The 26,880-nt window shown below is 46.0% G+C and overlaps 1 protein-coding gene across 1 annotated transcript in view; it reads left to right on the top strand.

Moving 5' to 3' along the window:
* Nucleotides 1-11,420, top strand: part of LOC110579802 (guanylate cyclase soluble subunit beta-2-like) — a 58,667-nt gene extending 47,247 nt beyond the window's left edge. Inside the window, 1 exon segment of the mRNA XM_021689457.1 lies at nt 11,365-11,420. Coding sequence (XP_021545132.1) covers nt 11,365-11,420 — 56 coding nt within the window.
* The last annotated feature ends 15,460 nt before the right edge of the window (nt 11,421-26,880 follow it).

The following is a 26,880-nucleotide window of genomic DNA, read 5'->3' as shown; positions in this document are numbered from 1 at the left end:
CGCTCCTCTGGGCTGATGTCAGCCCCCCAGCCTGAACTTCTTGGCCAGGAATCTCTGTGCAGAGAAAGGGCACAACCCTGTGTGCAGAACCCACAAAGATCTCTCGGCCTCTTTTCTTTCCATGCTTGCCTCTCCCCTTTCCCCATCAGCCGAGGATCTCCTGCCATAAGCCTCAGCTGTCTGGCTCTGGGGAAGGGAGTGCCTGTCCCTCCCAGCCCCACTGCGGTGCAGTGCTGGAGATGGCCCCAAGAACATGACCCCATGAACTTCCAGGGACTAAGGGACTTTGCCCCACACAGCAAGACGGAGTCTCTCAAAGCCAGTGATGGAGGAGGGGGATACAGAAACACTAACATGCACGCTAATGTTCTTCCCAAATTGGCCTCTTTCCTCAGATGATCTTCCATAGGAGACACACGCTGGCTTTTTTGGGTGATTTGGGGGAGGTGTGGGAGGAAGACCAAGAAAATGAATGTGAGCAGACTGGAACTGCAGCCAACACTAAACCATGGGTAGATGGCGGTGGGGCCGGGTGCGGGGGCCTCAGCAGTGACCCTCCTGTGCCCTCCTCAGGCCGAGCTCCTCCCCTACCTGGCATGAGAGGACACCCAGGGGGTGACAGGAGCAAGAAGGGACAGCAGCCCGGAGAGCTCTTCCTCAAACCATTCTCCTTTCTCCCCTTTGTTCTCAAAAGCAGGTGCATTTGCTCCTTCATCTTCTAGCTGGTGAAGGCATGAGACATGTTAAATGTCCTGTGGTCTCCCCAGCACTGTCCAGTTGGTCCTTCACACGGTGGGCACCTGAGGAGATACCCAAGGGGCGGCTGATGTTCAGAGGCATCAAAGAAAGGCCCCCCACCTCTGCAGCTCATGAAGCTGGCTGGACATTCTCACTCTTCCTTCCCCACATGCTTGTTCGCAGAGGCAAGTGCTCAAGGAAGTCAAGACAGCAGGACTGTTGCCACCATGCAGTACGAGCACAGTGAGCCGCTGTCCCCGAGGAGTGACAAGGCAGACGGTGAGTACACCGACCGTTACACCCCGCCCCCCCCCCCCCCCGCGCTGTGGTGCGTGGAGGGAGAATCGCTGGGTTCAGACGTGTGGCTCATGCTGAGTGGCAGAGAGCCAGATGGGGACAAGTGGAGTTCGGGGTCCTGGGGCAGGATGCTTCTGATGGTTGCTCATTGCATTTTGAATACACCCCACCCACCTCCCCACCCCAAGTGTGCTGGGGGGCCCTCATTCTGGAAGGGTTCTCTATGAGCCCCCTCCAAAAGAATGTTTAATACTCAGAAAAACATATTGGTTTCCAGGTACCAGGGTGCCCAGGGTACCCACGGTACCCGCGAAACAAAGTTTGTCTGGACATCATGCCCGCGTAGCACGCCACCTATGAATAAGGAGTACCAGAGATTTCTGCACTGTTCCCATCACAGGGTCCTTCAGAGAGACCTCGGAGCAGGGACAATAAAGTACAGGCCCAGTGACTCTCTTCCCTGTTTGTCCCCGAAGGCGGTAGGAATGGGAGGTTTCCCTCAATCCATGGCTACTCTTTACTGCCCTGGTGAGCCATTCGGCTTCCTCGAGCGCCATTCGCAGCACTGACACCCCCGGGTTTTGAGGATGGGGACACAGAGTGGTGATGAAGGACCAGGGATGAGCCTGCAGAAGGAAGTGCTGTCGTGGCAGGCCCCCGCCCCCAACTTGTCCTCTCTGGCTTTGGGCAGCCACTGCCACCCTCTTGTTTTCTGGAAGCCTCATGCGAGCGGGTCCGGAGGGCATTAAGCTTTCGAGGCAAGGCAGCAGTGTCTGTCTGTTAAAGGGTTTAGCTCTAGTGATTTTTATTAGACAGTATCTTTTGAGCGTTGCCTGAGCCCTTGGCGTTGGGTGCTGTCCCGATGCCTGAAGACTTCCCTCTAGCTCAATCCCAGAATCTGAGGTCGAGGGAATGATCAGCACCCTTCTATTCAATTCCGAGGGGAGACAGGGTAAAACGCCCCTTACTTGGATTGGGGCTCTGGGGGAATCTTGGACTCTGGGGCATGACTTTCCGCCATTACTCAGAGGCATTGCCCTCCCCGCCCCACGGCCTTCCTTCCTATAACTGCATGTTTCTGAGTGATGTTCGATCTTTGATGTTATTATGGTATGGGATTGTAATGTTCATCTTACATATGGGATTGTAATGTTCATAGGTTCATTCAACAGCATCTCTTGGAAAACTGTTGATGCTCCAGGGGAAACAGAGAGTGGAGGCCAGGCCCTAGGTTGGGATCTGTCAGTGCGCGCTGAACTATAGCCATGAGTCCCTGCCTCATACGGCCTGCATTTTAGTAGTGGAAGACAGACAACATGCAGCAAAAGAAATAAGATCACTTTAGGTAGTGACAAACGTTGGGGAGAAAATAAAGAACTGAGTGATAGAGAAGAGGGCCAGTGAAGGCTTCTTTGGGGCTGCAGCATTTGAGCTGAAGTGTGCAGGAAGGACCAGAGCTGGCCATGAGGCTACCACGGGCACTTCCAGACAGCGCCATGGCTGAAGGCAAACATGAGCTTGGCAAGTTCAAAGAAGACTAAGAAGGCCATTGTATCTAAAGAGGGGTGGAAGAGGAAGGGAGCAGTAGGGGAGGAAGTCAGAGTGGTCTTGAGCTTTCCTAGCCCCATACAGAAAGTCTGAGCGTAAGTAAGGGGCAAGGCAGGGCGCTGCTGGGCTCCATGGGAATGTTCCCCAGGAGAAGGTCTCTGGCACTTGCGTTCTGAAATGACTGCTCCATGAACAGCTCAGGATGGGAGGTCTAAGAACTCCTTGTGCTCTAAGAAGGTGAACAAACTCATTTTTCAAACTTGTGCTACATGGGGATCCCTCCACAGAAGAAATCAACAGGTCTGGGCCGGGCTGGCCTTCCTGCTTAAAAAGGAGACAGAAGTTTCTTAGGTAGGCCCCTGATTCCTTATCTCCCCCAGCTGCTGCTTTCTTGGACATAAACCAGTATCAACAACTATGGGCGGAGAAACTGAGGCCACTTCCGTTTGGGGGTGAAAACGGGATGGGTAGAGAACAGGCATTTGTTGGGCAACTAGCTAGTGCTGGGCATTTTACCCACTTTATCTCATCTGATACAACAGTCCCTTGACTATTCCCATAACAGAGCTAAGAAACTTGAAGTTCACAAAGGTGATATAATTTAGACGAAGTCCCACAAGTAGTAAGTGGAAGAAGTAGGACTGGGTCTTTATGCTTGCTTGTCTCGGGCAGCCCGTGTCCATGTGAGCAATGGACCAAAAGGACTTCAGTTTCCCCAGGTGGTAGACTGCTGTGTGTGGACCTCCAGGCTTCACAGTGGCTCTGCCATGTTTCTCTCAGATCCTCTGGGCCCCAACTGAGCAGCTTTCTGGTTGTTGGGTGTGATGAGCAGGTGAATTCGTGAGGACCAGCTCATACCCTGAGGGGATATGATAAATTGTGGTGTGAGCCAGAGGTTTGGAAATGAGGACAAAGCCAGCCAGGCCACTGGACCTCACTCTGGCTACCCAAACTAAGACCTACCAAATCAGAAATTGCTTTTCACAGCTTCCCCAGAGAATTTGAGTTTGGATTTACCACGACACAGGCCTCTTCCTTATCTGTGATGATTGCCACCAGACCTAGAATTTCACCTTGAAGGATTCGGGACACCTGCTCCCAGGGCCTGCCTCGTCCTTGTGATGTAGGTGTCAGTTCTCGTAGGTTTGGGGCTACATCTGATAATGTTGTGCTTAGCTCTGAGGTAGGTGAGGGCTGCCAGAGGGTCACTGCAGGAGCCCCTACTCTAACCTCCAGCCTTGGGGCCATCCCACCTGGCCCCTATGTGGGCCCCGTTATGGGAGAGTGCTTCCATTAGTAGCCAAAACCTGCCAGGACTCCGAAGATTAGGCTGCTGGCTCTTCCTACCTCCAAGATCTGCCTGTTTCCCAACCTCTAGGCAGTTGGGAGGACATTCAAGGCTCACCTCATCGATCACGTCTGCCATCAACCTCACCAGGTTGTCAACTGGTTGCCAAACTTAGGATCGCTTTCCAGGGGCATGCATTTCCATCGGACTTGGCTCCCAGATGTGGGAAGCAGGTGCTCCCCTACGTCCCCCTCCCCTGTGAGGACCACCACTCCTGAAAAATACCTTACGGCCTCAGCAGCACACGAAGCTGCAGAGGCGAGGCGTGAACCACAAAGACCCCTCTCTGAGGGCCAGCTGAGATGTGATGCTCACCCCTTCCCTCGGCCCTCTTTCAAAGCGGGCGCCTCACTGAATCTCTGCAGGGCCCAGCCAAAGTGTCTGCCCTGGCAATAGGAAACACTCCAGCAGGACCCAGGCCTGCAGGCTGCACCCAGGACCTCATTTGCACTTCAATAACACGCTTTTCTTTTACTCCACTATGGATTTGGGTGTTAGATGTGTCAGTGGAGAGACTCCCCGGTGCAATTAAACGGGAGTATTGAGCCGGAGAGAAATCAGTGTGTGTTGACTCAGATATTTGAGCAACCACCTTTCAGTATTGACTAAAAAATTGGCCTTCCAGCTGTCCCTGCTGGCAGGCTCTTCTGGCATCTCGTCAGACCCCTGTTAATGTGTTTTTCAAATTTCAGCTTGCTTCAACTTGTCTCCTAACTGATTCTCCCGACAATTAGAATAATGGGTTCCAGGCTGACCTGCATGCAGCACTTAGGCACACAGCCCAGGCTCCTCTCTGGAGGTGACCCCTTCTTATAAATCAGTCCAAGGGGGTCCGCTTGCCGGGGTCATGGCAGGTTAAGTCAGTTTGGAGGACTTTGTACACCCACTCCTAATTGTTCCTCTGCGGCCTGTTAGTGGCAGGGGTCTCTCTCTCAGTTCAGTGGTCTACCTGCTGGGGGCTTTGCCGATCCCCTCAAATCTGACTCCCCCTTCCCAACAGGAGGAACCGCCCCACCCTGAGCAATCTCCCCGGGGATTGAGTCTTGCATAAGTTTGCGGTCACTTAATTGGCAGGTCCTTGCCCCTCACTTTGCAGAGTCTTGACAATACAAGTGCCTTTCCCAGACGTGTCCAGTGAGCTGGGGCCCAGCTGGTTCAGAGCCAGGCTAAGGAGCTGGGCCTGTATTCCGGCCCCCCAGGCCTTTCAGCAGCAGCCTTTCTGAGGCCTTCGTAAGCATGGCTGTCAAATCTTCCTGACCTTTTCTACTCGGGACTGACGAATGGCATAGTTGTTCTGTTTGTTTTTGCTAGAGGACTGGTCTCCATATTTATTTATTCAGATGCAAGTATAGTTGCATATATCCACGTCAGTTTCGGGTGTACTACACAGTGATTGGACAAGTGTCTACGGTATGCTGTGCTCACCACGTAGCCGCCGTCTAGGACCAGGCAGTGTTCTTACGGTACCATTGACTATATTCCCTATGCTCTGCCTTTTATCCCCGAGCCATAGCTGTTTTTGTTTGTTTGTTTGTTTGTTTTTTAAAGATTTTATTTATTTATTTGAGAGAGAGAGAATGAGAGAGAGCACATGAGAGTGAGAGGGTCAGAGGGAGAAGCAGACTCCCTGCCAAGCAGGGAGCCCGATGCGGGACTCGATCCCAGGACTCCAGGATCATGACCTGAGCCAAAGGCAGTCGCTTAACCAACTGAGCCACCCAGGCACCCCGGCATAGCTGTTTTTAACCTCAGGCTTTCTAGAAGTTGAGCTGTTAACCCAACAATGTTCTGTAGAAGGAAGATCCTGGGAAGTATGAACGAACTCTTGACAAATGAGGGGTTTACTAATGGAAGAACATCATCAGTGTTAGGGCTGGCCTCTCAAATCCTTTGTTGTCAGCCTTGTTATCATCGACTGGGATGTGGCATCAGGAGCCAGTCAGCATGGGAAGGCAGTGGGTGGCAAGGCATCAGACTCAGATGGCTGGGCCTCACCCCAGAGGTGACTCAGTAGGCTCGGGGCAGGGGGTGTCTTTCAACTTTGATTTAGTAACCATCTCCAAAGGGTTTTCTGATGAGCTGCCAGGCTAGGGGACCACCATCATGGTGGAATGAGAATTAGCTTAAAATCGGAATTCCTGGGCCTGTGTCCACGGCCTGGCGCCCAGTAACCAGCTGTGTCACTTTGGGCAAGTCCTCTTTGCTTCATTTTCTCAACCTGAAAGCAGATTGCCTGCTTTACCCAGTCACTTTGAGGAATATATGAGATGCTATGTATTATCTGGAAACTGTAAAGTGCAGAAGACCTGCCCATATGCCAACCACTTTGTCAATTAGGGACCCTATGGTGGGGAATTCACTCACTTAACAAATATGTGATGGCAGGAACAGATTTGGCCTCTGCTCTGGTCTCTGGAGAATGCAGGGGCTTCTGGAAGCTGGAGATCTGGTTCTTCCAGGTCATGGCCTCTTTTGCCCATGGGTAGAAATAGGAGACAAGGGGGAGGGTGATTCTAGAATGGCAGCCACCCTCATCAAACCTGGAGACCCCATTGCACCATTTGTATAACTAGGATAAAATTCTCTCGCTGGTGGAGTTTCCCCCAAAAAACATCACTTCTAGAATTCGTGGCCCCTTTCTCTGTTCACACCTACAAACAGTATGGTGTGGCCAGCCTGACCTTCCCCCCAGAGCAGGTGGATTCATTGGAAAATAAATCCAGATGGAACCAAGTGGGAGGAGATAAAGTGTTTCTGCATACATGGAGACCATTCAGAGTAAAGGCCAGGGAGGGTGCAGGGTGAGAGGTACAGGTGGTGGGGGGAGGACCCCCAATGGCAGGCCCCATGTGGAAGGCACCCAAATGGGGTGAAGTCTTGAGGACGACTGAGAAGACCCAAGAGAGAGTCAGACTTCAGGTTCAAGCCAAAAGCCCCACCCCCATCATGGAAAATCAGTACTGAAATCAAGACTCGGTTTCCCACATCTTATTCTATCTAGGAGGTTAGATACAGATGAGGAATGCAGACAAGGAATTATTGCCATCGCAAATGTAAGAATTCCTTCTGATAACCCCATGTCATACCCTTTATGACTCATAGAGTCCAGTCTGTAATGACCAGCCAGTGACCCAAAGTACGCGTATATTTCCCAAAGCAGCAACATTTCCCCAAACTCTTCTTTGTTCTCACTGCTGCGCTATGGCATCCCCCAGTTTGGCATTTGATAACACTGTATAAGCAATGGTTGTTTTCCAAATGGGAAGATGTCTCCTACAACCACTTAATTCATTTTTAATAGCTATCGAAGCGGGTTTCTGTGCAGCTTTTAATTCTTTCCTGGGCTGTGTTGGTTTGCTCAACTGAAAATTATTTGTTTGTTCATTTATAATATAGAAGGAATATTGAATTATTATTACTATCTTAAAACCAGAAAGTGCAGATAAGTTAAGATGAAGAAAGCAAAAGCACCCGCAATTCCATCACCTGGAGAGACTACTACCAAATTTGGGGGGCCTAGCTGCCAAACTTATGTACGTGAGGGTCCCATGATGCATGTGTATACCTGTATTCTTCTCCTTACAAAATTGGGATTGGCACACATACGCTGCTTTGTAGCTTGGGAGGTCATGACTTTCTTTCGTTTGAACATTTAAGCACATTTCAAAACAGAAGAGGGAAATTTTAAGAAGACATAATGTGCCCGACATGGTATAGTTGTTTCCCACATGACTTAATGCTGTTTGCTGCATACCGAAAGTCACATTTTGCATCGCATCAAGTGGAAACTCCAATTATTTTGTGCTTCTGCAAATTTGTAATACATCTGTGATGTCTCTGATGTTCCATGAGTCCTAAAGTTGCCTCTGAATTTTCCAAGAAAGACTAACCAAGTTCAACCTGAGTTTTGGTGTTTAGATGATTTCATGTATCTAGATATCAGTAGTCCATGAACGATGTACATTGGAATTCTCAATCAAAAAACTTAATTAGCCATGACACTACATTTTCCAACTATGCACAATAATGAGCATTAATTGTAGCAAGATGATATACTAATAGGCAGTCCTTGGGGGTTGTGAGCAATGGTATTATAAGAGCTAAAGATGATGAGTGAGAATTCATCTCCAGCAAACAAGGAAATTCTTCCACCATCTGGAGTGTGGAATTGGATTGGGGTAAAATGTCAAATATATATGTGTAGAAATTCCAGGAGAGTCTTGCAATTCCATACTGATCAAGTCTTGTTTGAATCGTCAGGCAGCATTGGCTCAAATTGACGAGGTCTTGTTTGGCCCGTTAGCTTTCAATAATTCTGTCTCAATTCTCCCAACACAATGTTAGCTGGCCATTTTTTTCTCCTTGTCCATCAGGGAGCTTTTCCTCACGGACAGAAAAGGGAAAGAGGAAGATGAGTTTAATAAAAGTGCAACGGGAAACGTGGGCAGAAATGGAGGAGAAAGAGGACCACAGTTAAGACACAAGCGAGAAAAAACAAAAAACAACAACAAAAAACAAAAAACCCAGCCCAGTTAGAAGAGAGAAAAACACGCCATGGGAGCAAGAGACACAAAGTGGGTCGGGGAGGGAGGGAGTATGTTGAAAACTTTTTGAGAAGAGAAATTAGAAGGAAGGAAAACACGAGAAAGTGTTGAATAACAGGGAGGCTAAAGGGTCTGTGAGATATTCTTTCCTAGTGTTGAGTTTACTTCCAAAATTCTTTCTGAGAGGTAAAGCCAGAAAATAGATGAGTTGTCTTCGCTACAAAGAAATTATGTGCTTTCTGGAAGCAGGGGCACATCAGACACAGAGCCTGCCTGTGGATAGCTAAAGAAAAAGGTTTCCTTTGCTAGAATCCCTTATTTTAGCAATTCCAACCCCTTCTTGTTCGGTTTGTATTTTTGTTAGGGCGACCCCCACTTCTGGTACAATTCCAAAGACACAAACCACATTTTGGCACTCACAATACTATCTTGTGGAGATTTTCTCTTATAGGTTCTCATAACATCTCTCTGAGTGGAGTGGGAGGCAGATGTATTGCGCAGTTATCTTTTTACGTCTGGAGAAACTGAGGCACAGGACGTTAGATGGGGAGAGTTCAGTTGCCCCTTTTAGTGCTGATGGGCAGTGACAGAGCCGGGGTGAGCCATGTCTTCTCAATAGAAATAATTACATTTCTATCTGCAATCCACTCCTTCCCCCTCTGTTTGCCGCGATACCACAACGAAACTGATCCTCAAACTTTTCAAACACACTGTCCTTATCACTAATCTTGCACATTTCCATTTTGGAAAAATTTTGTTCCTTTAAAAATGGTAATAGTGCTTACAGTTCAAAGAAAAGCTATACCACAATAAACTCTGTGATTCAAAGTGAAAGGGATAAAGGGTATTGGGAATAATAAAACTCATAGAGAATTGGCAAACAAAAACACCTGTATAATTAACCATTTCCAAAGAACATAAAATATTGCTAAGCATGATTCAGGGGGAGGAGGGAAGGATGTACTATGGAGTTAAAATGAATGCATAGCTAGTGACATGTCCACTTAAGTAAATCCCCTTTGGCCTTACCTTATAAAAATGCCCCGTTTGAGGGTCTTACGAACTGATTCCTTGTCAGATTAGCCCTAACTTATGCATGAGCTGAATACTCCATATGAAACATCACCCAGAGTTGCCCCAGTGAGCTGGTTCTAGGTGCCCCACGATCTCCCTCCTTGTATGCTCCAGGCTCCTCTCCCAAATTCTCACCTCATCCTGGGCCAGAGACAGGGGAGAGAGACTGGGGACAGGCCCAGTAGCCCCAATTTTTTCACATGCATATCACCCCTTATGTTCCTTCATGACTAGTACCTTAGCAAATTATTTGTCCTGAGAACTACCCATTGCTTTTAGGATCTGAAAACAAGGTTAATCACTGATCCAGGTTCAGGAAGACGTCTGAAGTGCTAACAGTCCCTTCTGGTGAAAGAAGTCATTCATTAATTTGGGAACAGAAGGCTGAAGCCAGGCGCTCCTCCTGCATTTCCTGATTTCTAGAGCACTAGAGCCACAAATCTATTACGTGACCCTCTCTGAACTCAAATATCTCTGGAACAATGACTAGAGAAAAAAGAAAAGAAAAAAAAGAAAAGAAAAGAAAAGAAAAGAAAAGAAAAGAAAAGAAAAGAAAAGGAAGGAAGGAAGGAAGAAAAAGAAAGAAAGAAAGAAAGGAAGAAAGAAAAGAAAGCAACGAAACAGGAATGACATATGACTTGAAAATCTTAGATGCTAACCTTTCCAAATGAAACCGCAGGGAGAGCAGGATGAGGTGGAGATGGTCTTCCATCAGCCTTCTTTTTTCCATTCCTTCTCTGAGTCCTGCTCCCTCCCTCCTTCCTTGTGTGGCTCGTTCCTAGAGGTAGTTCTTTTCCAGTGCCTTCTCTCTGGGCTCCCTTCCATACTTAGAAATAAGAACCGGCATCTTTGAGTTCGTACTCTGTGTTATCATTGTGTTAATCACTTTCTGTAAATCATCTGATTTACTTAATTACCACAACCCTGGGAGGTAGGTGTAATCATCATCTCCCCACTTTTCAGATGAGGACAAACGAGGCCCAGAGGGGTTAACAAGGAACATGGCCGTGCCGGGTGTGAACCTTGGCCTGTATGATTCTGATGCTTGGACCTCACAGACAGTCACAGGGCCAGCAAAGTCTGGAGGCTTGGGGCTGTTGTGTGAGTTATGCACAAGTAAAGAGCTGGTATGTGACCAACAAGATGACACAGGTGGGACAAAAGAAATACAATAGCAACAAGGCCGAGGTCTGTATGGGCTTTTTCAGCCTCGGTTCCGAAGACGTTCTCCTGCCCAGGAGGTAGGAGAGTAGGAGGTAGGAGAGGAAGCCCAGAGAGGTCACACTGTGTTTGCTGGGGCCTGGCTCAGACAGAAACCCCCTGACCACAGAGAGACCAGTCTGAAGCTTGACTGATGTGCTCACCTCATTGTCTTGTTTCAGCTTCTGAGGAATCGACACCTGAAGGGGGTTCAGTGGCAGGACAGGACTCCGTGGAGGCAGCTGACAGACAATGGTCTTCAGATTGGACAGGGACACCTCACTTTCCTAATGACGCTCTGCCGTCTGCTTTCTGTGCTCTGTTGTAACACAGGGAAAATGAACCCCCTGGCTTCATTTGTCCCCTCCTCAGTTTTATGGAAACAAAGAAAAGTACCTTTTCATCTCTCAGCTCAAAACTTCTTAAGCTGCGTCTCTTCCTCATGGTTCCTTTGAGAGTAAAAGTCTAGAAATGAAACAATCCTGACAAGTTTGGAAAATGTGCTTTTACAATTCTCAGTTCAAAGCCAACCCCCTCCCCTTTGAGACTGAGTCCTGTTTGTTCCCACAGATGATAAGTTCAGCTGTGGGGCCTCTTTCTGTTTTCTTCTAACAGGGGTGAATGGCTTTCATGCTCTCATCGCTATGGTTCCACTGAATCTTCGCCTCTAAGCAAAAGCCCCAGTGGCCAACTTCAGAGGACACCCTGACCTCTGAGCACGTTGTGTGCAATGTCTTGTTTTAAATGATGGTGGGAGGGAAGCGGGGGAGGAGGTGGAGGAAAGAGCCCCAGACCCCGCAGTTTATAAATCACCCCATAACACAGCCGGGATGTGAAAGGCACCCGGCCAGGGGTTGTGAAAGGAAATAATTTTCATTCCCAGCCCTGGGAATTATGTGAAGCAATAGAACAAAAGCTGCATTCCCCAGGGATTTTCTGAGAGTAAGATGGAGGGGAAAATGTGAAAATCACAGGAAGGGCAGAGTTAGGAAAGATAGGGAAGCAGAGCAGAATGCAGCCAGACACCCAGCTTCCTTGGCCAGCCACCTTCAGGACCCAGAAAACTCCTCTACTGTGTCTCGCTGTGGGGATGGAAACACCTTCTGCCTCGGAGAGTGCTGGAGATGTTCTTTCTCAGAGGCTGGCGGGGTGGTGGGGTTGGGGGAAGCAGACGGGAAGCAGACCTGTGGGTACGGGCTATGCAGCTGCATTTGGGGATGGCCGGAAAATTATTTTTATCTTACCTAGATAATAAAGAAAACCTGAAGGCACACATAACGCTGTGATTCACCCTTGCAAGGGCCCAGGAGGCATTAACTGCTTTCAACAATTCCCAGGAGGGCACGGGCAGAACCTGATTCTGCCCCCAGCGAATCCCAGGGGCAGAAGGGGAAGGGAAGGCAACAAGAGTTGAATTCCTTGCTCCATCCTTCTGGGAGGCAACTGTGTTTGTGTCTGGAAACAGGCAGGTGTGGCCCGTAGTTCAGCAAGGCTACAGCGAGCCAGGATTAGACTGAGCGCAAGGTGCAGAGTCAAGAGATGTGGGTTCTTGTTCTGACTCTACTGCTTGATACCTTGGTATCTCAATCTCACCCGCTACGAAATAGGGTCAGTGATAGCAGCCCCACCTACCTCAAAGGTTTTCTTGGTGAGGATTCAGTAAAATATAAGAGCACAAATATGACCATGAGACTCAATAATAGTAGCTACTAACATTTATTAACCATCAGACACATGCTAGGCGTCACATATGTTACATGTTACTACTGTTCCTGGCTCTTCCAGGGCCTACTCAACAGATGAGGAAACAAACTCAGGAAACAAACAAACAAAGCACCTGAGCAAGACACATCCTGCTCAATGTTCTGACATCAAAACACGCAGGACAGCCTGGAGGTATGGAGCCTGGAGCCAGGTGGAGCCAGTTTTCAATCCTTGCTCTACCGCTTACCAGCTGTGTGAGTTTGGGAAAGTTGCTTAACATCTCTGTGCCTCAGTGTCCCTTTTGTAAAACAGGGATAATTAGAGGACTTGCCTCATAGGGATGTCAGATACATACACAAAGCATTTAGAAGAGTTACCCACACTTCGCAAGCCCTTTTCAAGTGCTAGGATTTTTTTTTTTTTTTTAATGCTCTTATGGTTTCCCTGCTAAAGTGGGGACAAGGAAAAATGATCCAGCTCATGATCTTGTTACTTTCCCTGTATACTTTCCTTCAAAGTCCTTTAGCTCAGTTGTAAGCAAGAACCCAACCCAAGACTATGAATGCTGTTAGGTGGTAGCACTGTTGGAGAGATGAGAGCAAAACAGTTGTTTGGTAGAGTGGCAGCTTTTTGTTTTGTTTTTGGAAGGAGAAGAGCAGGAGCCCGCAGCCTGGGCTCCCGGCCGGCAGCTTGCCTTGTGTCCTTGGCCCCAATAGAATACGCCACTTCAATGCCTAGTTATACCCAGGCCTGCCAGAAATTATGAAGCAGGTGCCCTTGCCCTGGTTGGAAATGGAGAGGATTTGGTTCAGTGTTTATTATGATTGGAATCATTATTTCCAGCTGTAAATGACTACATCCTGCATTTGGTATCCCTCTGGAGCCTACTATTTACTCCGGAGTCAGCACTGGTGGAGACAAACTTCAGGTGCCCAGGGAAAACCAGCCAGGCTGCCGACGTGCCCTGCGAGCCCCTGGCACTCTCAAGAGAGCATTCTTTCTTGGATGCGCTTCTCTGGGTCGGGCCCTCGGGAGCCCCCATGCCAAGCTGGGGCCTGTGAACATCCACGAAGAGGGCAGCTCAGCTTGGGGGGTGCCTGCCCCTCCACACGCTGCTGCAAGTGCTCCGCTCTAACAACATCTGGTGGTCGGCCTGATGTCCATCAGCCGAACATCTGGCTGTCGCTCCAGAAAGATTGTTTATGAGCCGCAAATGCTTTACTCAGCAGGAAAGGCACAATGAGGCCACACTGAGCCCCCTCCAGGCCTTAGGACCTTGGAGAAGAGGCACACTCCCGCACCTACAACCTGTTAGGTTCATTTCACCCGGCAGCCCCATCTGGCTCCAGCCCCTCAGCTCCCTGCACTCCAGGCCACAGTCCTGGGCACGGCAGACTCAGATCCAAGCAGATGGTGGGTCCGGCTTCGGACCCGGTCTAGCTAGCCAGGGACTGTTACAGACTCACTGGCCTCCAGCCCACCAAGAGAGGTGGACATGTTTATTAGTAAGGACTTGAAAACACTATCCACCATCCTTCCTCAAGGGAGCCCAGAGCTTAATCCTGTGGCTGCCCCAGCCAGCCCTGCCCAACCTCCCAACCCTTCTATACCAAGCCTCTGGAGGTGGAGTTCATGGACGTGGGTGGAAGGGGTAACGACACGCCAGGATGCCCCTTCTGCTGCCCCTGTCACTGTCCACCTGGTCTCTAGGGCCATCTGAGCCTGGTTTTCAAATGCTGGAGACTGGCAGGGGCTGGGGTCTCACCCCTCCTGTACGTACCACTGTTAATTCTTTACAACAACCCCGATTCCCCACCCCTTCTTTCTCACCCTGTCTTCTTTTCCAACTTTCCTTCAGCTAGAGTTGTGTGTGAGAGAAAGAAGGCGAATCATGTGCCTGGCTGAGGAATGAGATCATTTCTCTCCCCTCTTAGCAGGCTTGCTGTCTGCTAGTCAGGGTTACTGGAAGAAAGCGGGAAAGCTCGATTTCCACAGAGAGCCATCTGGCTCCACCAGACTCACGCTGATGCTAATCTGTTGGTTTCTTTTTCTTTATTCTTTTATTTTTAAATTTTTTTTATTTTTTGTTCCTGAGGAATACTTCATCCGCAGCTGTAAACTCAGACCTGGTCCATCTGAAGGCAAGAGTGCATTTGGTGCACATATTTATTACAGCATTATGCACCCCCCATCCCCTTGTAGGTGTCAGGACATCACTGTTACCACGGGTGGGTCTATGTAGTTGTAATGTCAGGGCTGCACTTTCAAATGGAAATCAGGCAATTATGCTCCACATGGAGAAATCTGACAGATGCAGAAGTTTTATACCGCTGGCTGTGTGATGGGGACAAAGGCGACCGGCACTCCCAGGAGATGGTTAAATAAATAGAATATGTTTCAAGGGTGCAGAAAAATCTAGGAATAATTAACTGTGGGATGAGAGTTCGTAGATCCTGTGGCTGTTTAACTTCACAACGTGATAATGAGAGGTCACTGAACTGCTGAACTCATCCGTGTGAGGCCAGCATTAGCGGACCGAGTACGATGCGCGTTCGGACACAGGCCGACTCTGCTCTGTGCATCTGGTTCTCGGCCTCCAAATGCACAGCTTCAGAGTGTTTTCGCTGGTTTTGCTTCCCTCTCACAGGGGGCTCCGGTTAGTCTAAAGAGAAGCGGAGCTGGCTGCAGCCTGAGGTCTGTGTGATGGAGCGGCTTCCTGTCAACGGTCAGTGTTACAGACAAGGCGCTCGTGCTGGAAAATGTGGCGGCGACCCTATTGTGGCTGCTCCTGGCCGCATACTTGTTACATGCCAAGCCCCGGCCAAGTGCTCTGGTCCTGTGAGCATGAGGTAGGGACTATTATTATCCGATTTTACGGATGGAGAAAGAGGCACAGGAGAGCCTGGGTGGCTCAGTCGGTTAAGCGTCTGCCTTCGGCTCAGGTCATGACTCCGGGGTCCTGGGATCGAGCCCCGCATCGGGCTCCCTGCTCCGTGGGGAGTCTGCTTCTCCCTTTACCTCTCTCTCTCTCTCTCTCTCATGAATAAATAAATAAATAAGTAAATCTTTAAAAAATAAAAGAAAGAGGCACAGAGCTAAGTGCAAGAACTGGGCTTTAGTTCTAGACCCCCGACCCCACCACCACCTCTGGTCTTGGCTCCGGCAGCTTGGCTGCAGACTTGCTAATGTTTCAACAGATAGTAGGGGGAAGATGAGGCACACTCGCTCATGCACCCTTGATGAAGCCCGATGTCAGACACATATAGTTGGAGCGAACTAAATACGAGAGACCTAAATAAAAGTTAAAAGCTACGGTGCCTGGGTGGCTCAGTTGGTTAAGCGACTGCCTTCGGCTCAGGTCATGATCCTGGAGTCCCGGGATCGAGTCCCGCATTGGGCTCCCTGCTCAGCAGGGAGTCTGCTTCTCTCTCTGACCCTCCCCCCTCTCATGCTCGCTCTCTCTCTCAAATAAATAAATAAAATCTTTAAAAAAAAAAAAAGTTAAAAGCTAATTTTTCCCATTAAGATATCCAGCAGTGGAAACGAATGGTTAGTTTGGAGCCTGAATCATGCAGTAAGATTCATCACTCAATGTGTCTAAAACCGAGTTTAACTTCACTTCTATTACCAAGCAGTGAAGTGCCCCCAGATCCTGGTCATTGCTTTCTTCTGTTGGGGAAGAAACAACTCAGAGCAGGCTTTGGCTCGTGGCTTTGGACTTTAGCAGTCCCTGAATTTCCCCACTACGTGGCTGCCTTGGACTAACATGAAAGCTGATGACAAATACAATTGAGAGAAAAGGGAAGGCATTTTATTTTTCTGAAAACTTATTTGTAAACTAAGCATATGACAAAATAAAATAAAACAGCTGTACGTAGGAATCTCCGCTACTTTTCCAGATCAACAAGTACCATTTTGAAAGTCCATGAAGTGCCACTGCAGGGAGGTAACATTAATGAAACAAAACCAGAGGCTATCAGGAGACAAAACGTTTACTAATTTGCTAGGGACTAGTAAACACTAATTTGCTAGGGACAGTCACACACACAGCACCCTCTGACTGTGACTCGTTTTACCTTATCTATCCAAGGGTGGAAAAACTAAGGGATTCAAAACTTTTTAGACTATTGGCTTTGTCTTACATTAGGAAGAAATTAAATTTCTGCTATGGAAACTTTTACTTTGTCCATCTCTATTGAATACATTTGTTTGAAAATATGAGAATAATAAGCTTGCGTTGCAGAAATGAAAAATATCATGAAAGTATTCCCATACGTAAAGACCTTAATAGAAAAGGGTTGAAAACACTAGTGACAAGCATACGAGACTGAAGCCACAAATCACTCAAGAAGGGGTCACTTAGGAGCCTAACAAAGCAGCAGGGCCCTCACCCGTGGATGGGATGAGCCATCCTGAGTAACCCACCACGTCAGCAAGGTCTTGTGCCATTGAGACCAAGCACTAGGGACCAAAAGGAGGAAAACTAGGAGCAAAGAAAATGGGAAAACCAATTAAAAATCGGGAATTAAAAATCTTAAAAATCAAAAAGAGCTAAAACAGGTTAATTAGCCTCAAAATATATGTCATAACTAATGTCATTCAATTGGCTAGTGTCCACGATCAGTTATTAGCATATAATACCTTTCCATAAAGAACTTTAACGTCTTCGTAAGTTCTTTACATATCTAAAAGTATTTTTAATTAAACATTTGACCAAAAAATAAATCAGTTCACAAAGAAATCTCTAAAAATCCTTCAGATTCAACCATTTATTTGCCACTGAAAGTTTTTCAAAAACACCTCTGATTGAAGAGGAAGTTTGTTTTGTTTTTTTCTTTTCTTTAACACATTTATTTGAAAATATAATGGTAATCTTGTGATTGTGACTTTTTCAAAGTGAGTATGTTTGGCAAAATCAAAATTGATTTTGACCCAACTCTTCCAAAAACTAATGGGTGTGTGTGTGTGTTTGAGTATGAACCTGGCTCTCAGGTAACATGTATTATAAATGTATTGTAACTCTGTATGTGACTATGTGTGCATATCACCACAAGACTTAGCATCTTAAGAAAAGTAAAGCAGGTTGCTGTCCAACGAGGGTACAGTAGGAATGCAACAGTGCAGGAAAGCTTTCCATCAATCATTCTAGCAAAAACATGTCAAATTTCTTTATACCTGATTATGGACAATGTGCACTTTGAAAAACCATGCCATTTATTAGAAGAAGAAATAAAATGGGACAGTGAGCAGACCATATAAAAAACATGTGGGATTTTTCAGATTACACCTTTCACACCTTTGAGAAAAATCTTTTCAGAGGGAGCCCCAGTTACTCACAGTTATTCATGAGTCACAGCCCTCAGATGGACTGAGTTGAAAGAACGATTGGAAGCCCCTGGTTTAGATAAAAATGTTAACAGTGGTCATCTTTGGAAGTTAGAATTATGGGTGACTTTATTTTCCTTCATCATGAGTTCCTGAGTTTTCCAAGTGATAATGTGAAGCGTTTACAGGCTGATGCTTAAATGAGTGGGCACTGGAGCCAAGCCACCAGATTTGGAGTCTGGCTCTGGGGCTCATTGGCTTATGCAAATCATTTTCCACCTTTGGGCTCTCAGTTTCATCTCTGTAGAATGGAAACCATCATAGTGCCTGTTTCAAAAAGTTGTTAGGATGACTAGTGAGATGATGCTTGCAAAGCACCTAGTATCTTGCACATGTAACCGTGCAATACATGTTAACTACTTAAGAAAAATCCTTTCCCGGTCCATGTCTGTACAGTTTCTTACAGAGACAGAGAAAGTGGAAACCCTAAGTCTCACTGATGAAGTCAGTATAATTTCCATATACCACCTTGCCCAATCCCTGGTGTAAGTGAGCACCCCTTCTGTTCCTTCTCTTCCACTCTTCCCTGTGTTTTTCATTTGTACACCCTTTGCAACCCGATGCTAATTTGTTTGTTTATGTGTACCGGAAGTAGTCACCATAGTCAATTTCAAGCTACCAGTGGTTTAACAAATGGCTTGGAGAACTCCTGAATATTTAACAGTTAGCACACCACTGGCTAATCTTCTATTTTGACAATTTTGACATATTGAAAATTACATTTGAAATGGCACTTTGGATTTGACAATGAAGAAAAATAACCCCCCTCTCCATACCCTCAGACCAGCACAAATATGGCAATTAATTTGTAGGCAATATTACTAGTGGGGGCCATTGGCTATAACTAAACATATGACCAAATGGACTATTTTCTGGGTTGATTTTTATTATTGTGATGGTGAAATGAAGATTTTTTGGAAACCGATGGGACTGTCAAAATAGAGCCCATCACACGGGTCCCCAAATAGCTCCAGCACCCTAAGGAAATGAGCAAGGTAGAGCACCTTTGCATTCCTTAAGATGTTCAAGTATTTTGTTTTCCAATTCGATTTCAAAAGTCAAAATAACATAAAAAGGCCTATATTAAGATGTCTTTCTCCTATCTCTGAACCTATCCACACACTGCTCTCATTATAGATAAGCACTTTTAATCGGCTTCTTGTTAGTATTTTCTTTATGAAAATAGAAGCAAACACACATAGGTGTTTTTATTCCCCACGCCTACTGACTTTACACAAAAGATGCTATTTACATTGTTCTATGCTTGGTTTTTTCACTTAACAACAGAACCTGACATTTTTCCACGTCAGTACCCACAGAACATCCTCATTCATTTTTACAACTGCGTGTTTTCATTATGTGACACATTAAAGAGAGCCCCATTTTCTTTGTTCCTTTTCCCCATTGAGAGGCAGGTTCTACTTCCCTCCCTTTGAATATGTGACGGCCTGAATGATTTGTTCAATTAGTAGAATACAGTGCAAGTGAGGCTGTGTATGCAGGTTAGGCATGAAGAGGCTGGCTGCCTCCACCTTCTGCCAAGTGGGACACTCCCCCCGGGGAGAAATCTGACTACCCTGAGACCATCATGCTGTGTGGAAGCCAAGCCAGCCACGTGGAGAGACAGCGTGCGAGGAGGTGTTCGGCCAGTCCCCGGCTCCTTTAGCCATGCTAGCCTGCGAGCCAGGGTGGCAGTGAAGACTGTGGAGGCCTCCGATGATCTCAGCCCTGCCACCATCTGACTGTAACCCCATGAGAATGCCGAAGTGAGACCCGCCCAGCTGAGTCCAGTCAACCACGGAACACTGAGCGATAACACATTTCTGTTCTAATCACTGTATTTTGAGGTCGTTTGCTACATAGCAATTGGTAACCTGAACACATTATGCAGATGCACATAATTCAATTAATTAGCCCCTTCTAGATAAACATCCGGGTTGTTTCCAGTCTTTTGTTATGTCAGTCAATGATCTCATGAATAATCTTACCTATATATTGTTTCACACAGGTGCAGGTTTATAAATTCCCAGAACTGAAATTAGTGAGTCAAAGGACAGATGCATTTGCAATTTGGTGCATTTTCGTTCATTTAAAGTGCCAATTCCTTGCCCATTTTTCTTTTTTCTTTTTTTTTTTTTTTAAAGATTTTATTTATTTATTTGAGACAGAGAGAATGAGAGAGAGAGCACATGAGAGGGGGGAGGGTCAGAGGGAGAAGCAGGCTCCCCGCCGAGCAGGGAGCCCGATGCGGGACTCGATCCAGGGACTCCAGGATCATGACCTGAGCCGAGGGCAGTCGCTCAACCAACTGAGCCACCCAGGCGCCCTTCCTTGCCCATTTTTCTATCGGTTTGTTCTTTTATATCTCCGTTTCTAGAAAATTGGTTCTTTGTGCTATGAGGTACAAATAACTTTTCCCAGTTATTTTGTCTTTTGACTTTGCTTATATTGATTTTTGCCGGGAAGAATTTTATTTTTAAGTCTCCCATATTTCTTCCATTTCTTTTATCTTTTACCATTTAATCTTTGATCCATTTAGAATTCATCCCGATGCATCTAACTTTGTTTTCTAAACTGCTACTTGTCTTAAAATCACATATTAAATAGGCCCATATTTTTTGCTACTGATTTGACATGTTACTTGTATCATAAGTTTTAATATGCATTTAGGTCTATCTGTAGTATTTTTATTCTGATTCTTTCTCTATTCATTTAATATCACATCTTAATTTTTGTAACATAAAACTATCATTTAATACGTGAGATGGCTAGTGTGTGCCCTGTTAGTCTTGTTTCAAAGAATTCTTCTGAATATTCTTCCTAATTAATTTTCTCATATGAGCTTTAGAGTCAACTTGTTGAGTCACAAAATAATCTGGCATTATACTAATTGGAATTACACACAGGGAGATTTAGTTTAGGGAGACTTGCCCTCTTCAGGAGAGTCACTCCTTTTATCCAAGCATATGGTATGCCTGCATTTGTTTAAAACTGCTTTTGTGTCTTTCAGGATCAGTTTAAAGTTTTTGTTTCATAAAGATCTGGAACATTATTCTTGGTTATTTTAGCTTTTTTGTTGTTATTCTAAGTGTAAAAAGGTCTTCCATTACATCTCCTAACCAGTTGTTTAAATGTATGAAAGCTTTTGAAAACTATATATTGATTTTATATTAAGCCACCTTACTAAATTCTTATTTTCATAGTCTTTTTCAGATGATCGATCCTCTTGGGTCATCCAGGCATACAAATATATAATTTGCAAATAATGATAATTTTGTATCTTTTCAATTCTTATAGGCCTAATTTCTCTTTTCTGTTTATAACATTTTTAGCTCATTCTTGACTTTAGTAGGAATGCTGTTGGTATTTCGCCTTTAAACATAACGTTGACTTTCAGCTTGGTTTATGTTAGCAAGTACACATCTATTCCTATGTCACCGAACTATTTTAGATCAATAATGGAAGTTTAATTTTGCTACACATCTTCAAAGCATCTAAAGAGATAAATACATGGTTTTTTTCTTTGATCATTTATATGGGAATTCATATAAGTAGACTTCCTAAAATTGAACCATCTTTGCCTGGAATAAATCCCACTTTGTCATATTATACTATTCTTTTAATGAGTCGCTGGAGTCTATTTGGTAAAATTTTGCTTTGTATTTTTAAATAACTTTGGTTTTTAAAAATTGTACAATTATTACCAGGTTTTTGGATCAATCTTATGCTCACTTTTTGTGTCCTGTTTAATATATCTTTCCCACACCCATATCCATTTCATTTTGTTTGGTTTTCTCATTTTGATCCTCTGAGCTCCTGTGTTTTATTATTATCTATTTTCTCTCCCAATTCACCTTCGTTTCTTTGACAGTTTATTTTTTCTCCCATTTCTACCCTGAATCTCTCCAGTTCACTCTTGGTCTCTTGTCTTGCTGTCACTGCCAACAGATAGTCACACCTCTGCTTTATGCCCTGGCTTTGTAGAGGTGACAGCAATTAAATATTTCACATTTGTAGTAAAATGCCTTTTCCTATTTTCATCCGCTCTTTGGTAACACTTTATCTGCCATTTGTTTTTCCTGATCTTTTTCTTTTTTTTATTTCTTGAATCTCTAAAATAAATTGGGTGGGTTATCTTCAATGTCTCCCCTTTGCGGCCACCGAGTTTTTCTTGGACCAAATATTTGCAGGATCACATTCTATCCTAGTAAGGATTTTCTTTATGAATCAAGGTTTTGTGCATGAGTTTTAGATCTATTCTCCCCAGCCAATAAAGACAGGCGCTATAGGGGTTTTCAAAAAGCACCTCTCTTCTTTCTTGCTGCTTGCAGATAGGGCTTTCCCTGCAAGTGTGTGTGTGTGTGTGTGTGTGAGGGTGTGTGTGTGTGTGCTCACGTGCGCACGCACGCGTTTTAATCCCATCATTTCTACTTTTCACAACTGGGTCCAGAAAGTTCTTGCTGCCCTTATTTGTATATTGTTTCCTCTATAGTAAAATATGAAACTCAGATTTTGTTCCTCACTTCATCTCTCCCTTTTTATGAATGTATTTTACTGACTCATCTTGATTTCTGAAGCCATATACTCTCCTCTCCTTTTTTCCACTCCCCAGCCTGCTCCCCTGCTGTATGCAGGCCTTCCATCTATTTTGCTGTTCTTAGTTTTAACTCCCTCCTAGTTTTGCTGATAACGGATATTTTATTTTCATCTCTTATTTTACTTTTGCCTTCCACAACTTCAAAGAAGGGGAGAGACAGCTCTCCCATCTTTATACTCAAACCGGAAAAGTCCATGGACATTCATATTTCAAATTCAATGTGAACAGTCTAAAGGATCGAAGCAGTGAATTTTGAAGATATTTTAAAGGAAAACCATATGGGGGGCGCCTGGGTGGCTCAGTCATTAAGTTTCTGCCTTCGGCTCAGGTCATGATACCCAAGGTCCTGGGATTCGAGCCCCACATCGGGCTCCCTGCTCCGTGGGAGGCCTGCTTCTCCCTCTCCCCCTGCTTGTGTCCCCTCTCTCGCTGTCTCTCTCTCTGTCAAATGAATAGATAAAATCTTAAAAAAAAAAAGTAAAACCATACGAGATTCACTTTCCAGAGCATGTAGATGTTTTGAAGCCTCAAGATGGATTTAAAGTATTCAGGATATTTTCTTAGCTTATCATTGGGGCAAGTCATCTCTCTGGACCTCATTTTTCCAGTGAAGGGAAAGGATTTCTAAAGCCTGACGACAGAGTGGACAACCCAAGGTTTAACTCCAAGAAGTGAATCACCTGTGGTGGACATCAGGCTCAAGGATACTTGGGTGGCGTAGAAGACCTTCCTGGGCTAGGAGCCCAGTGTTCTTCCCAGAACAATTCTCTTTCGTGTGCTGGCCTGTCCTTCTGGAAATGCATGGACTAGGGTAACATTTCCAGTCCCCAGGCCCTTCTGCTCCCCTGCCTTCCTTCCTATCTCCGTGGTAAAACCAGACATTTTAATACACATCGTATTGATCTAATCACGAATGCAGCCAAGATAATTGGATCCACGCTGCCATTAATCCCCCAATGACCAAATCAGGCTGTGTTAAGGTAACTACATTCTGTCCAGGCTAGTGCTCTGCAAACTATACTCTAAACAACATGGCATTCATTTACTCAAACTTCAATGAAATAATTGTAGGCAAATTAGCCATTTTTAAAATGGACAAAATAACGTCTTTTACCGAGCTGATCTTTTAAAACAGGACCACACAAAAAAACCCATTGGTATTTTTGTTCCCATTTAAAAAACATAACCCTGCATTTCGACCATTTTTCATTGTTCACTAACGAAATCAATGCAAATAACCTTTATATTTGTTACGAGGAAAAAAGGCGAAAAATTCATTTCCTAAAAATATATTCGCTTAGAAATTCTTTTTACCTTATGAACTTCCTTTGTCTTATAAACCTGTCAGCAGAGCAAACTGGGAGCCAGTTCCCTGCAGCCATAAACCCCACCACCCTTTTTACAAGTCTTTATTCTTTGGAAATGTAAACACTAGTGTTGAAAAGCATTCACTGGGAAGATAAATGAGTAGTAAAATGATTAGTGCCCATTCAGTGATTACTTACCTCTGGGCTGGTTGACAACGGAGGGCTGGCTTGAGGGGCTCTGAAAGCTGACTCCTTCTCCACACCTGGGTAGATGGGGTCTCCTGGGGCCCTCCCTGGGCCTGCCGACCCCATGGCCCCTGCACAGCTGCTCCTCACAGGTTCTTAGCCAGCCTTTGTGGTGTCTCCTTGGAGCGCACGTTCTAACCACAACTCATCTTGAAACTGCAACTGCCATCTTTCCCAGGGCACCAGGCCGAGAGAGGTGAAATGCTATCCCGAAGAGATTCTCCAAACCCCTTAGGAGCTCTGACTGCGTCCTCCTGAGTTCTCATCTGCTTCTCCTTCTGAGGAAGGGTCAGGGCCCTTCGGCCCCTGGCGCCTTGCCTCAGGCCACGCCCGCCTAGATCCCCATCATTCCAGTTTAGGCGCACCTGCTGGTCTACACCGCCTAAATCCTAATTATTCCAGTTCAGGCGCACCTGCCCGTCTACACCAACGCCGCAATCCCCATCTCTCTCTTTTTGTGGCTTTTCTCTTCTGTTGGTGAAGCTCCATTTCCATCTACTTCCGAGACAAAGTCCTCTGCCTGATTTTCACGCCCTGGACAAGCTTACCTCACCGAATTGACCTCGCACTGCTCGCGGATTCCCTGAGCAGCCATGCTGGGGGCTACAAAGTTAAGATCGCTCACAGCTCTGCCCATGACCGGCTGATGGGCCTCTGTGTCTGCAGTCTTCCCTGGAGAGAGGTATAAAGATGGCAAATGGGTGGGTTTACATTTCAAGGCGGAGAGCGCGTCCCCAAGGCAGTAGATACTGTATGAATGCTCATTACTGAGAATGAGCTCTTGCCAAATATTCAAAATCAATATTAAAATTAATTGGCCTCAGCTTATACATCAAGCCAAGCGCGTATAACGGGGCGTGGTGCCGAGTGGTGGCGTAGACTGCGGTCATGGTTGAACACATCATTCTCTCGAATGACGTTGTTCAGCACTACCGGGATATTCTTAGGAGCGACCCACTCTGAAATCACCCTGATTTTTATGGTTTTGAGTTCTTCCGCTTGTCCTAACTGCTCCCTTCTTCTCATGCTATTGAGATAAAAACGTGGTGTTTTTTCTTCTCAGTGTGCCTGCCCATTGGCTGTGAGCTAGGAAGCCAGAAAACAGAAGTTTTAGGAAGTCTTTGAAAAATAAGAATAAATTGGCCTTGAGTGGAAGCCTGGACCTTGTGAAATAGGATTATCAAAGGCAGGCCCTGGCGGGGGTGGGGGATAGGGGAGGAAGGGCAGGGCAGTGGGGGAAATCCCAGGGCCCAGACCACACCGCTGACTAATTCTATCAGAATTTGTAGGGGAGAGGCCCCAGTGTCAGTGTTTTTTAAAACCTCCAGATGACTCCAACGTGCAGCCAATGTTGAGAAGCACTCCCTGCTGCCCATACTGTGTGTCACTCTATGTGATGGAATTGGCCCATGTGTGGTGCGACAGCAGGGAGACGAGAAAACCAGGGAGCTTGCATCCGGGCCATTGCTCCCCGTGCCTCCCCGAGAAAACCAGGGAGCTTGCATCCGGGCCATTGCTCCCCGTGCCTCCCCTCACTTCAGATACAGAAAATTCATCTTCTTGAGAAAAAATTCTGACTAGCTTGGACTGTATTAAATCTCCTGAATCATTTTTTTTTTTTTTAAGATTTTATTTATTTATTTGAGACAGAGAGAATGAGAGAGAGCACATGAGAGGGGGGAGGGTCAGAGGGAGAAGCAGACTCCCTGCCGAGCAGGGAGCCCGATGCGGGACTCGATCCCGGGACTCCAGGATCATGACCTGAGCCGAAGGCAGTCGCTTAACCAACTGAGCCACCCAGGCGCCCCTGAATCATTTTTTTATTCTGCTTGTTGGGGAAGAATGTATGTTCTTTATTTGGGTCATGGGGATGTAGTTAATAAACTGTAATGTTTCTTAGTTCTTTTGAGAGTTTTCACAGGATAGATTTAACTCCAGCCCTCTGAAGTTGTTTTCACTTTCTAAAAAATAGGTAATAAACAACTGCATAAATGTCAAGTACCGCGTGAGTTTCTGGGGACACAATGGTGTGTTGAGGGGTCCTCAAGGCCACTCCCATGTTTGAATATCTGCTATCAGGACTCACAGGAGTAGTCAAATAGTTGTATTGATGGCTAAGATTTATTACAGTGGCGTACTAGGGGTACACAGAGCCTAAGGGACAAAGACAGGTGGAGTCGGGACAAATCATGTGCAGTCTTCCTTAAGCTCTCTCTTCCTTTCTCTCCCTCCCCTGAGGGGTCACAGAGTGTAGCTAAATCTTTGCACACATTCACGGTTGTTTCCTATATTTCTAACAGTGGGTATAGCTGAAGCAAAGGGAATTCAACATTTTAAGGCTTTTGATACGTTTTTTCCAACTTGGCCTCCAGAAGTTGTCCTTTTTTTTTTATAGTCTTCCTAGCAGCACTCATTTCCCACATCCTCTCTGGCTTTAAGCAGGGCTGTTTTCTAAACGTCCTTGATAATCTTACAAGAGAGGAGTATCTCATTTTATTTGTGCAACAGTGACCCACGTGATGAGGGTGGAATACGGGAGGCCTGTCCAGCTCTGTGGGAACTAGAGACATGGGCCATATGGTCTCTGCCCTCAAGACTGCTGACAGGCCAGCTGGGAAACAGCCTTATGCTTGGTGGCAGTGGCCGTGCTGAGGAATGGGCTCTTTTTTTTTTTTTTTTTTAAGATTTTATTTAGTTATTTGACAGAGAGAGACACAGTGAGAGCTGGAACACAAGCAGGGGGAGTGGGGGAGGGAGAAGCAGGCTTCCCGCCGAGCAGGGAGCCCGATGTGGGACTCGATCCCAGGACCCCGGGACCATGACCTGAGCCAAAGGCAGACGCTTAACGACTGAGCCACCCAGGCGCCCCCTGGGCTCTTTGGAAAGGACCAG

This window comes from Neomonachus schauinslandi, chromosome 3 (assembly GCF_002201575.2).
Source record: "Neomonachus schauinslandi chromosome 3, ASM220157v2, whole genome shotgun sequence".
In the NCBI taxonomy this organism is placed as follows: Eukaryota; Metazoa; Chordata; class Mammalia; order Carnivora; family Phocidae; genus Neomonachus; species Neomonachus schauinslandi.
This window is presented reverse-complemented; position numbering and strand designations above follow the sequence as displayed.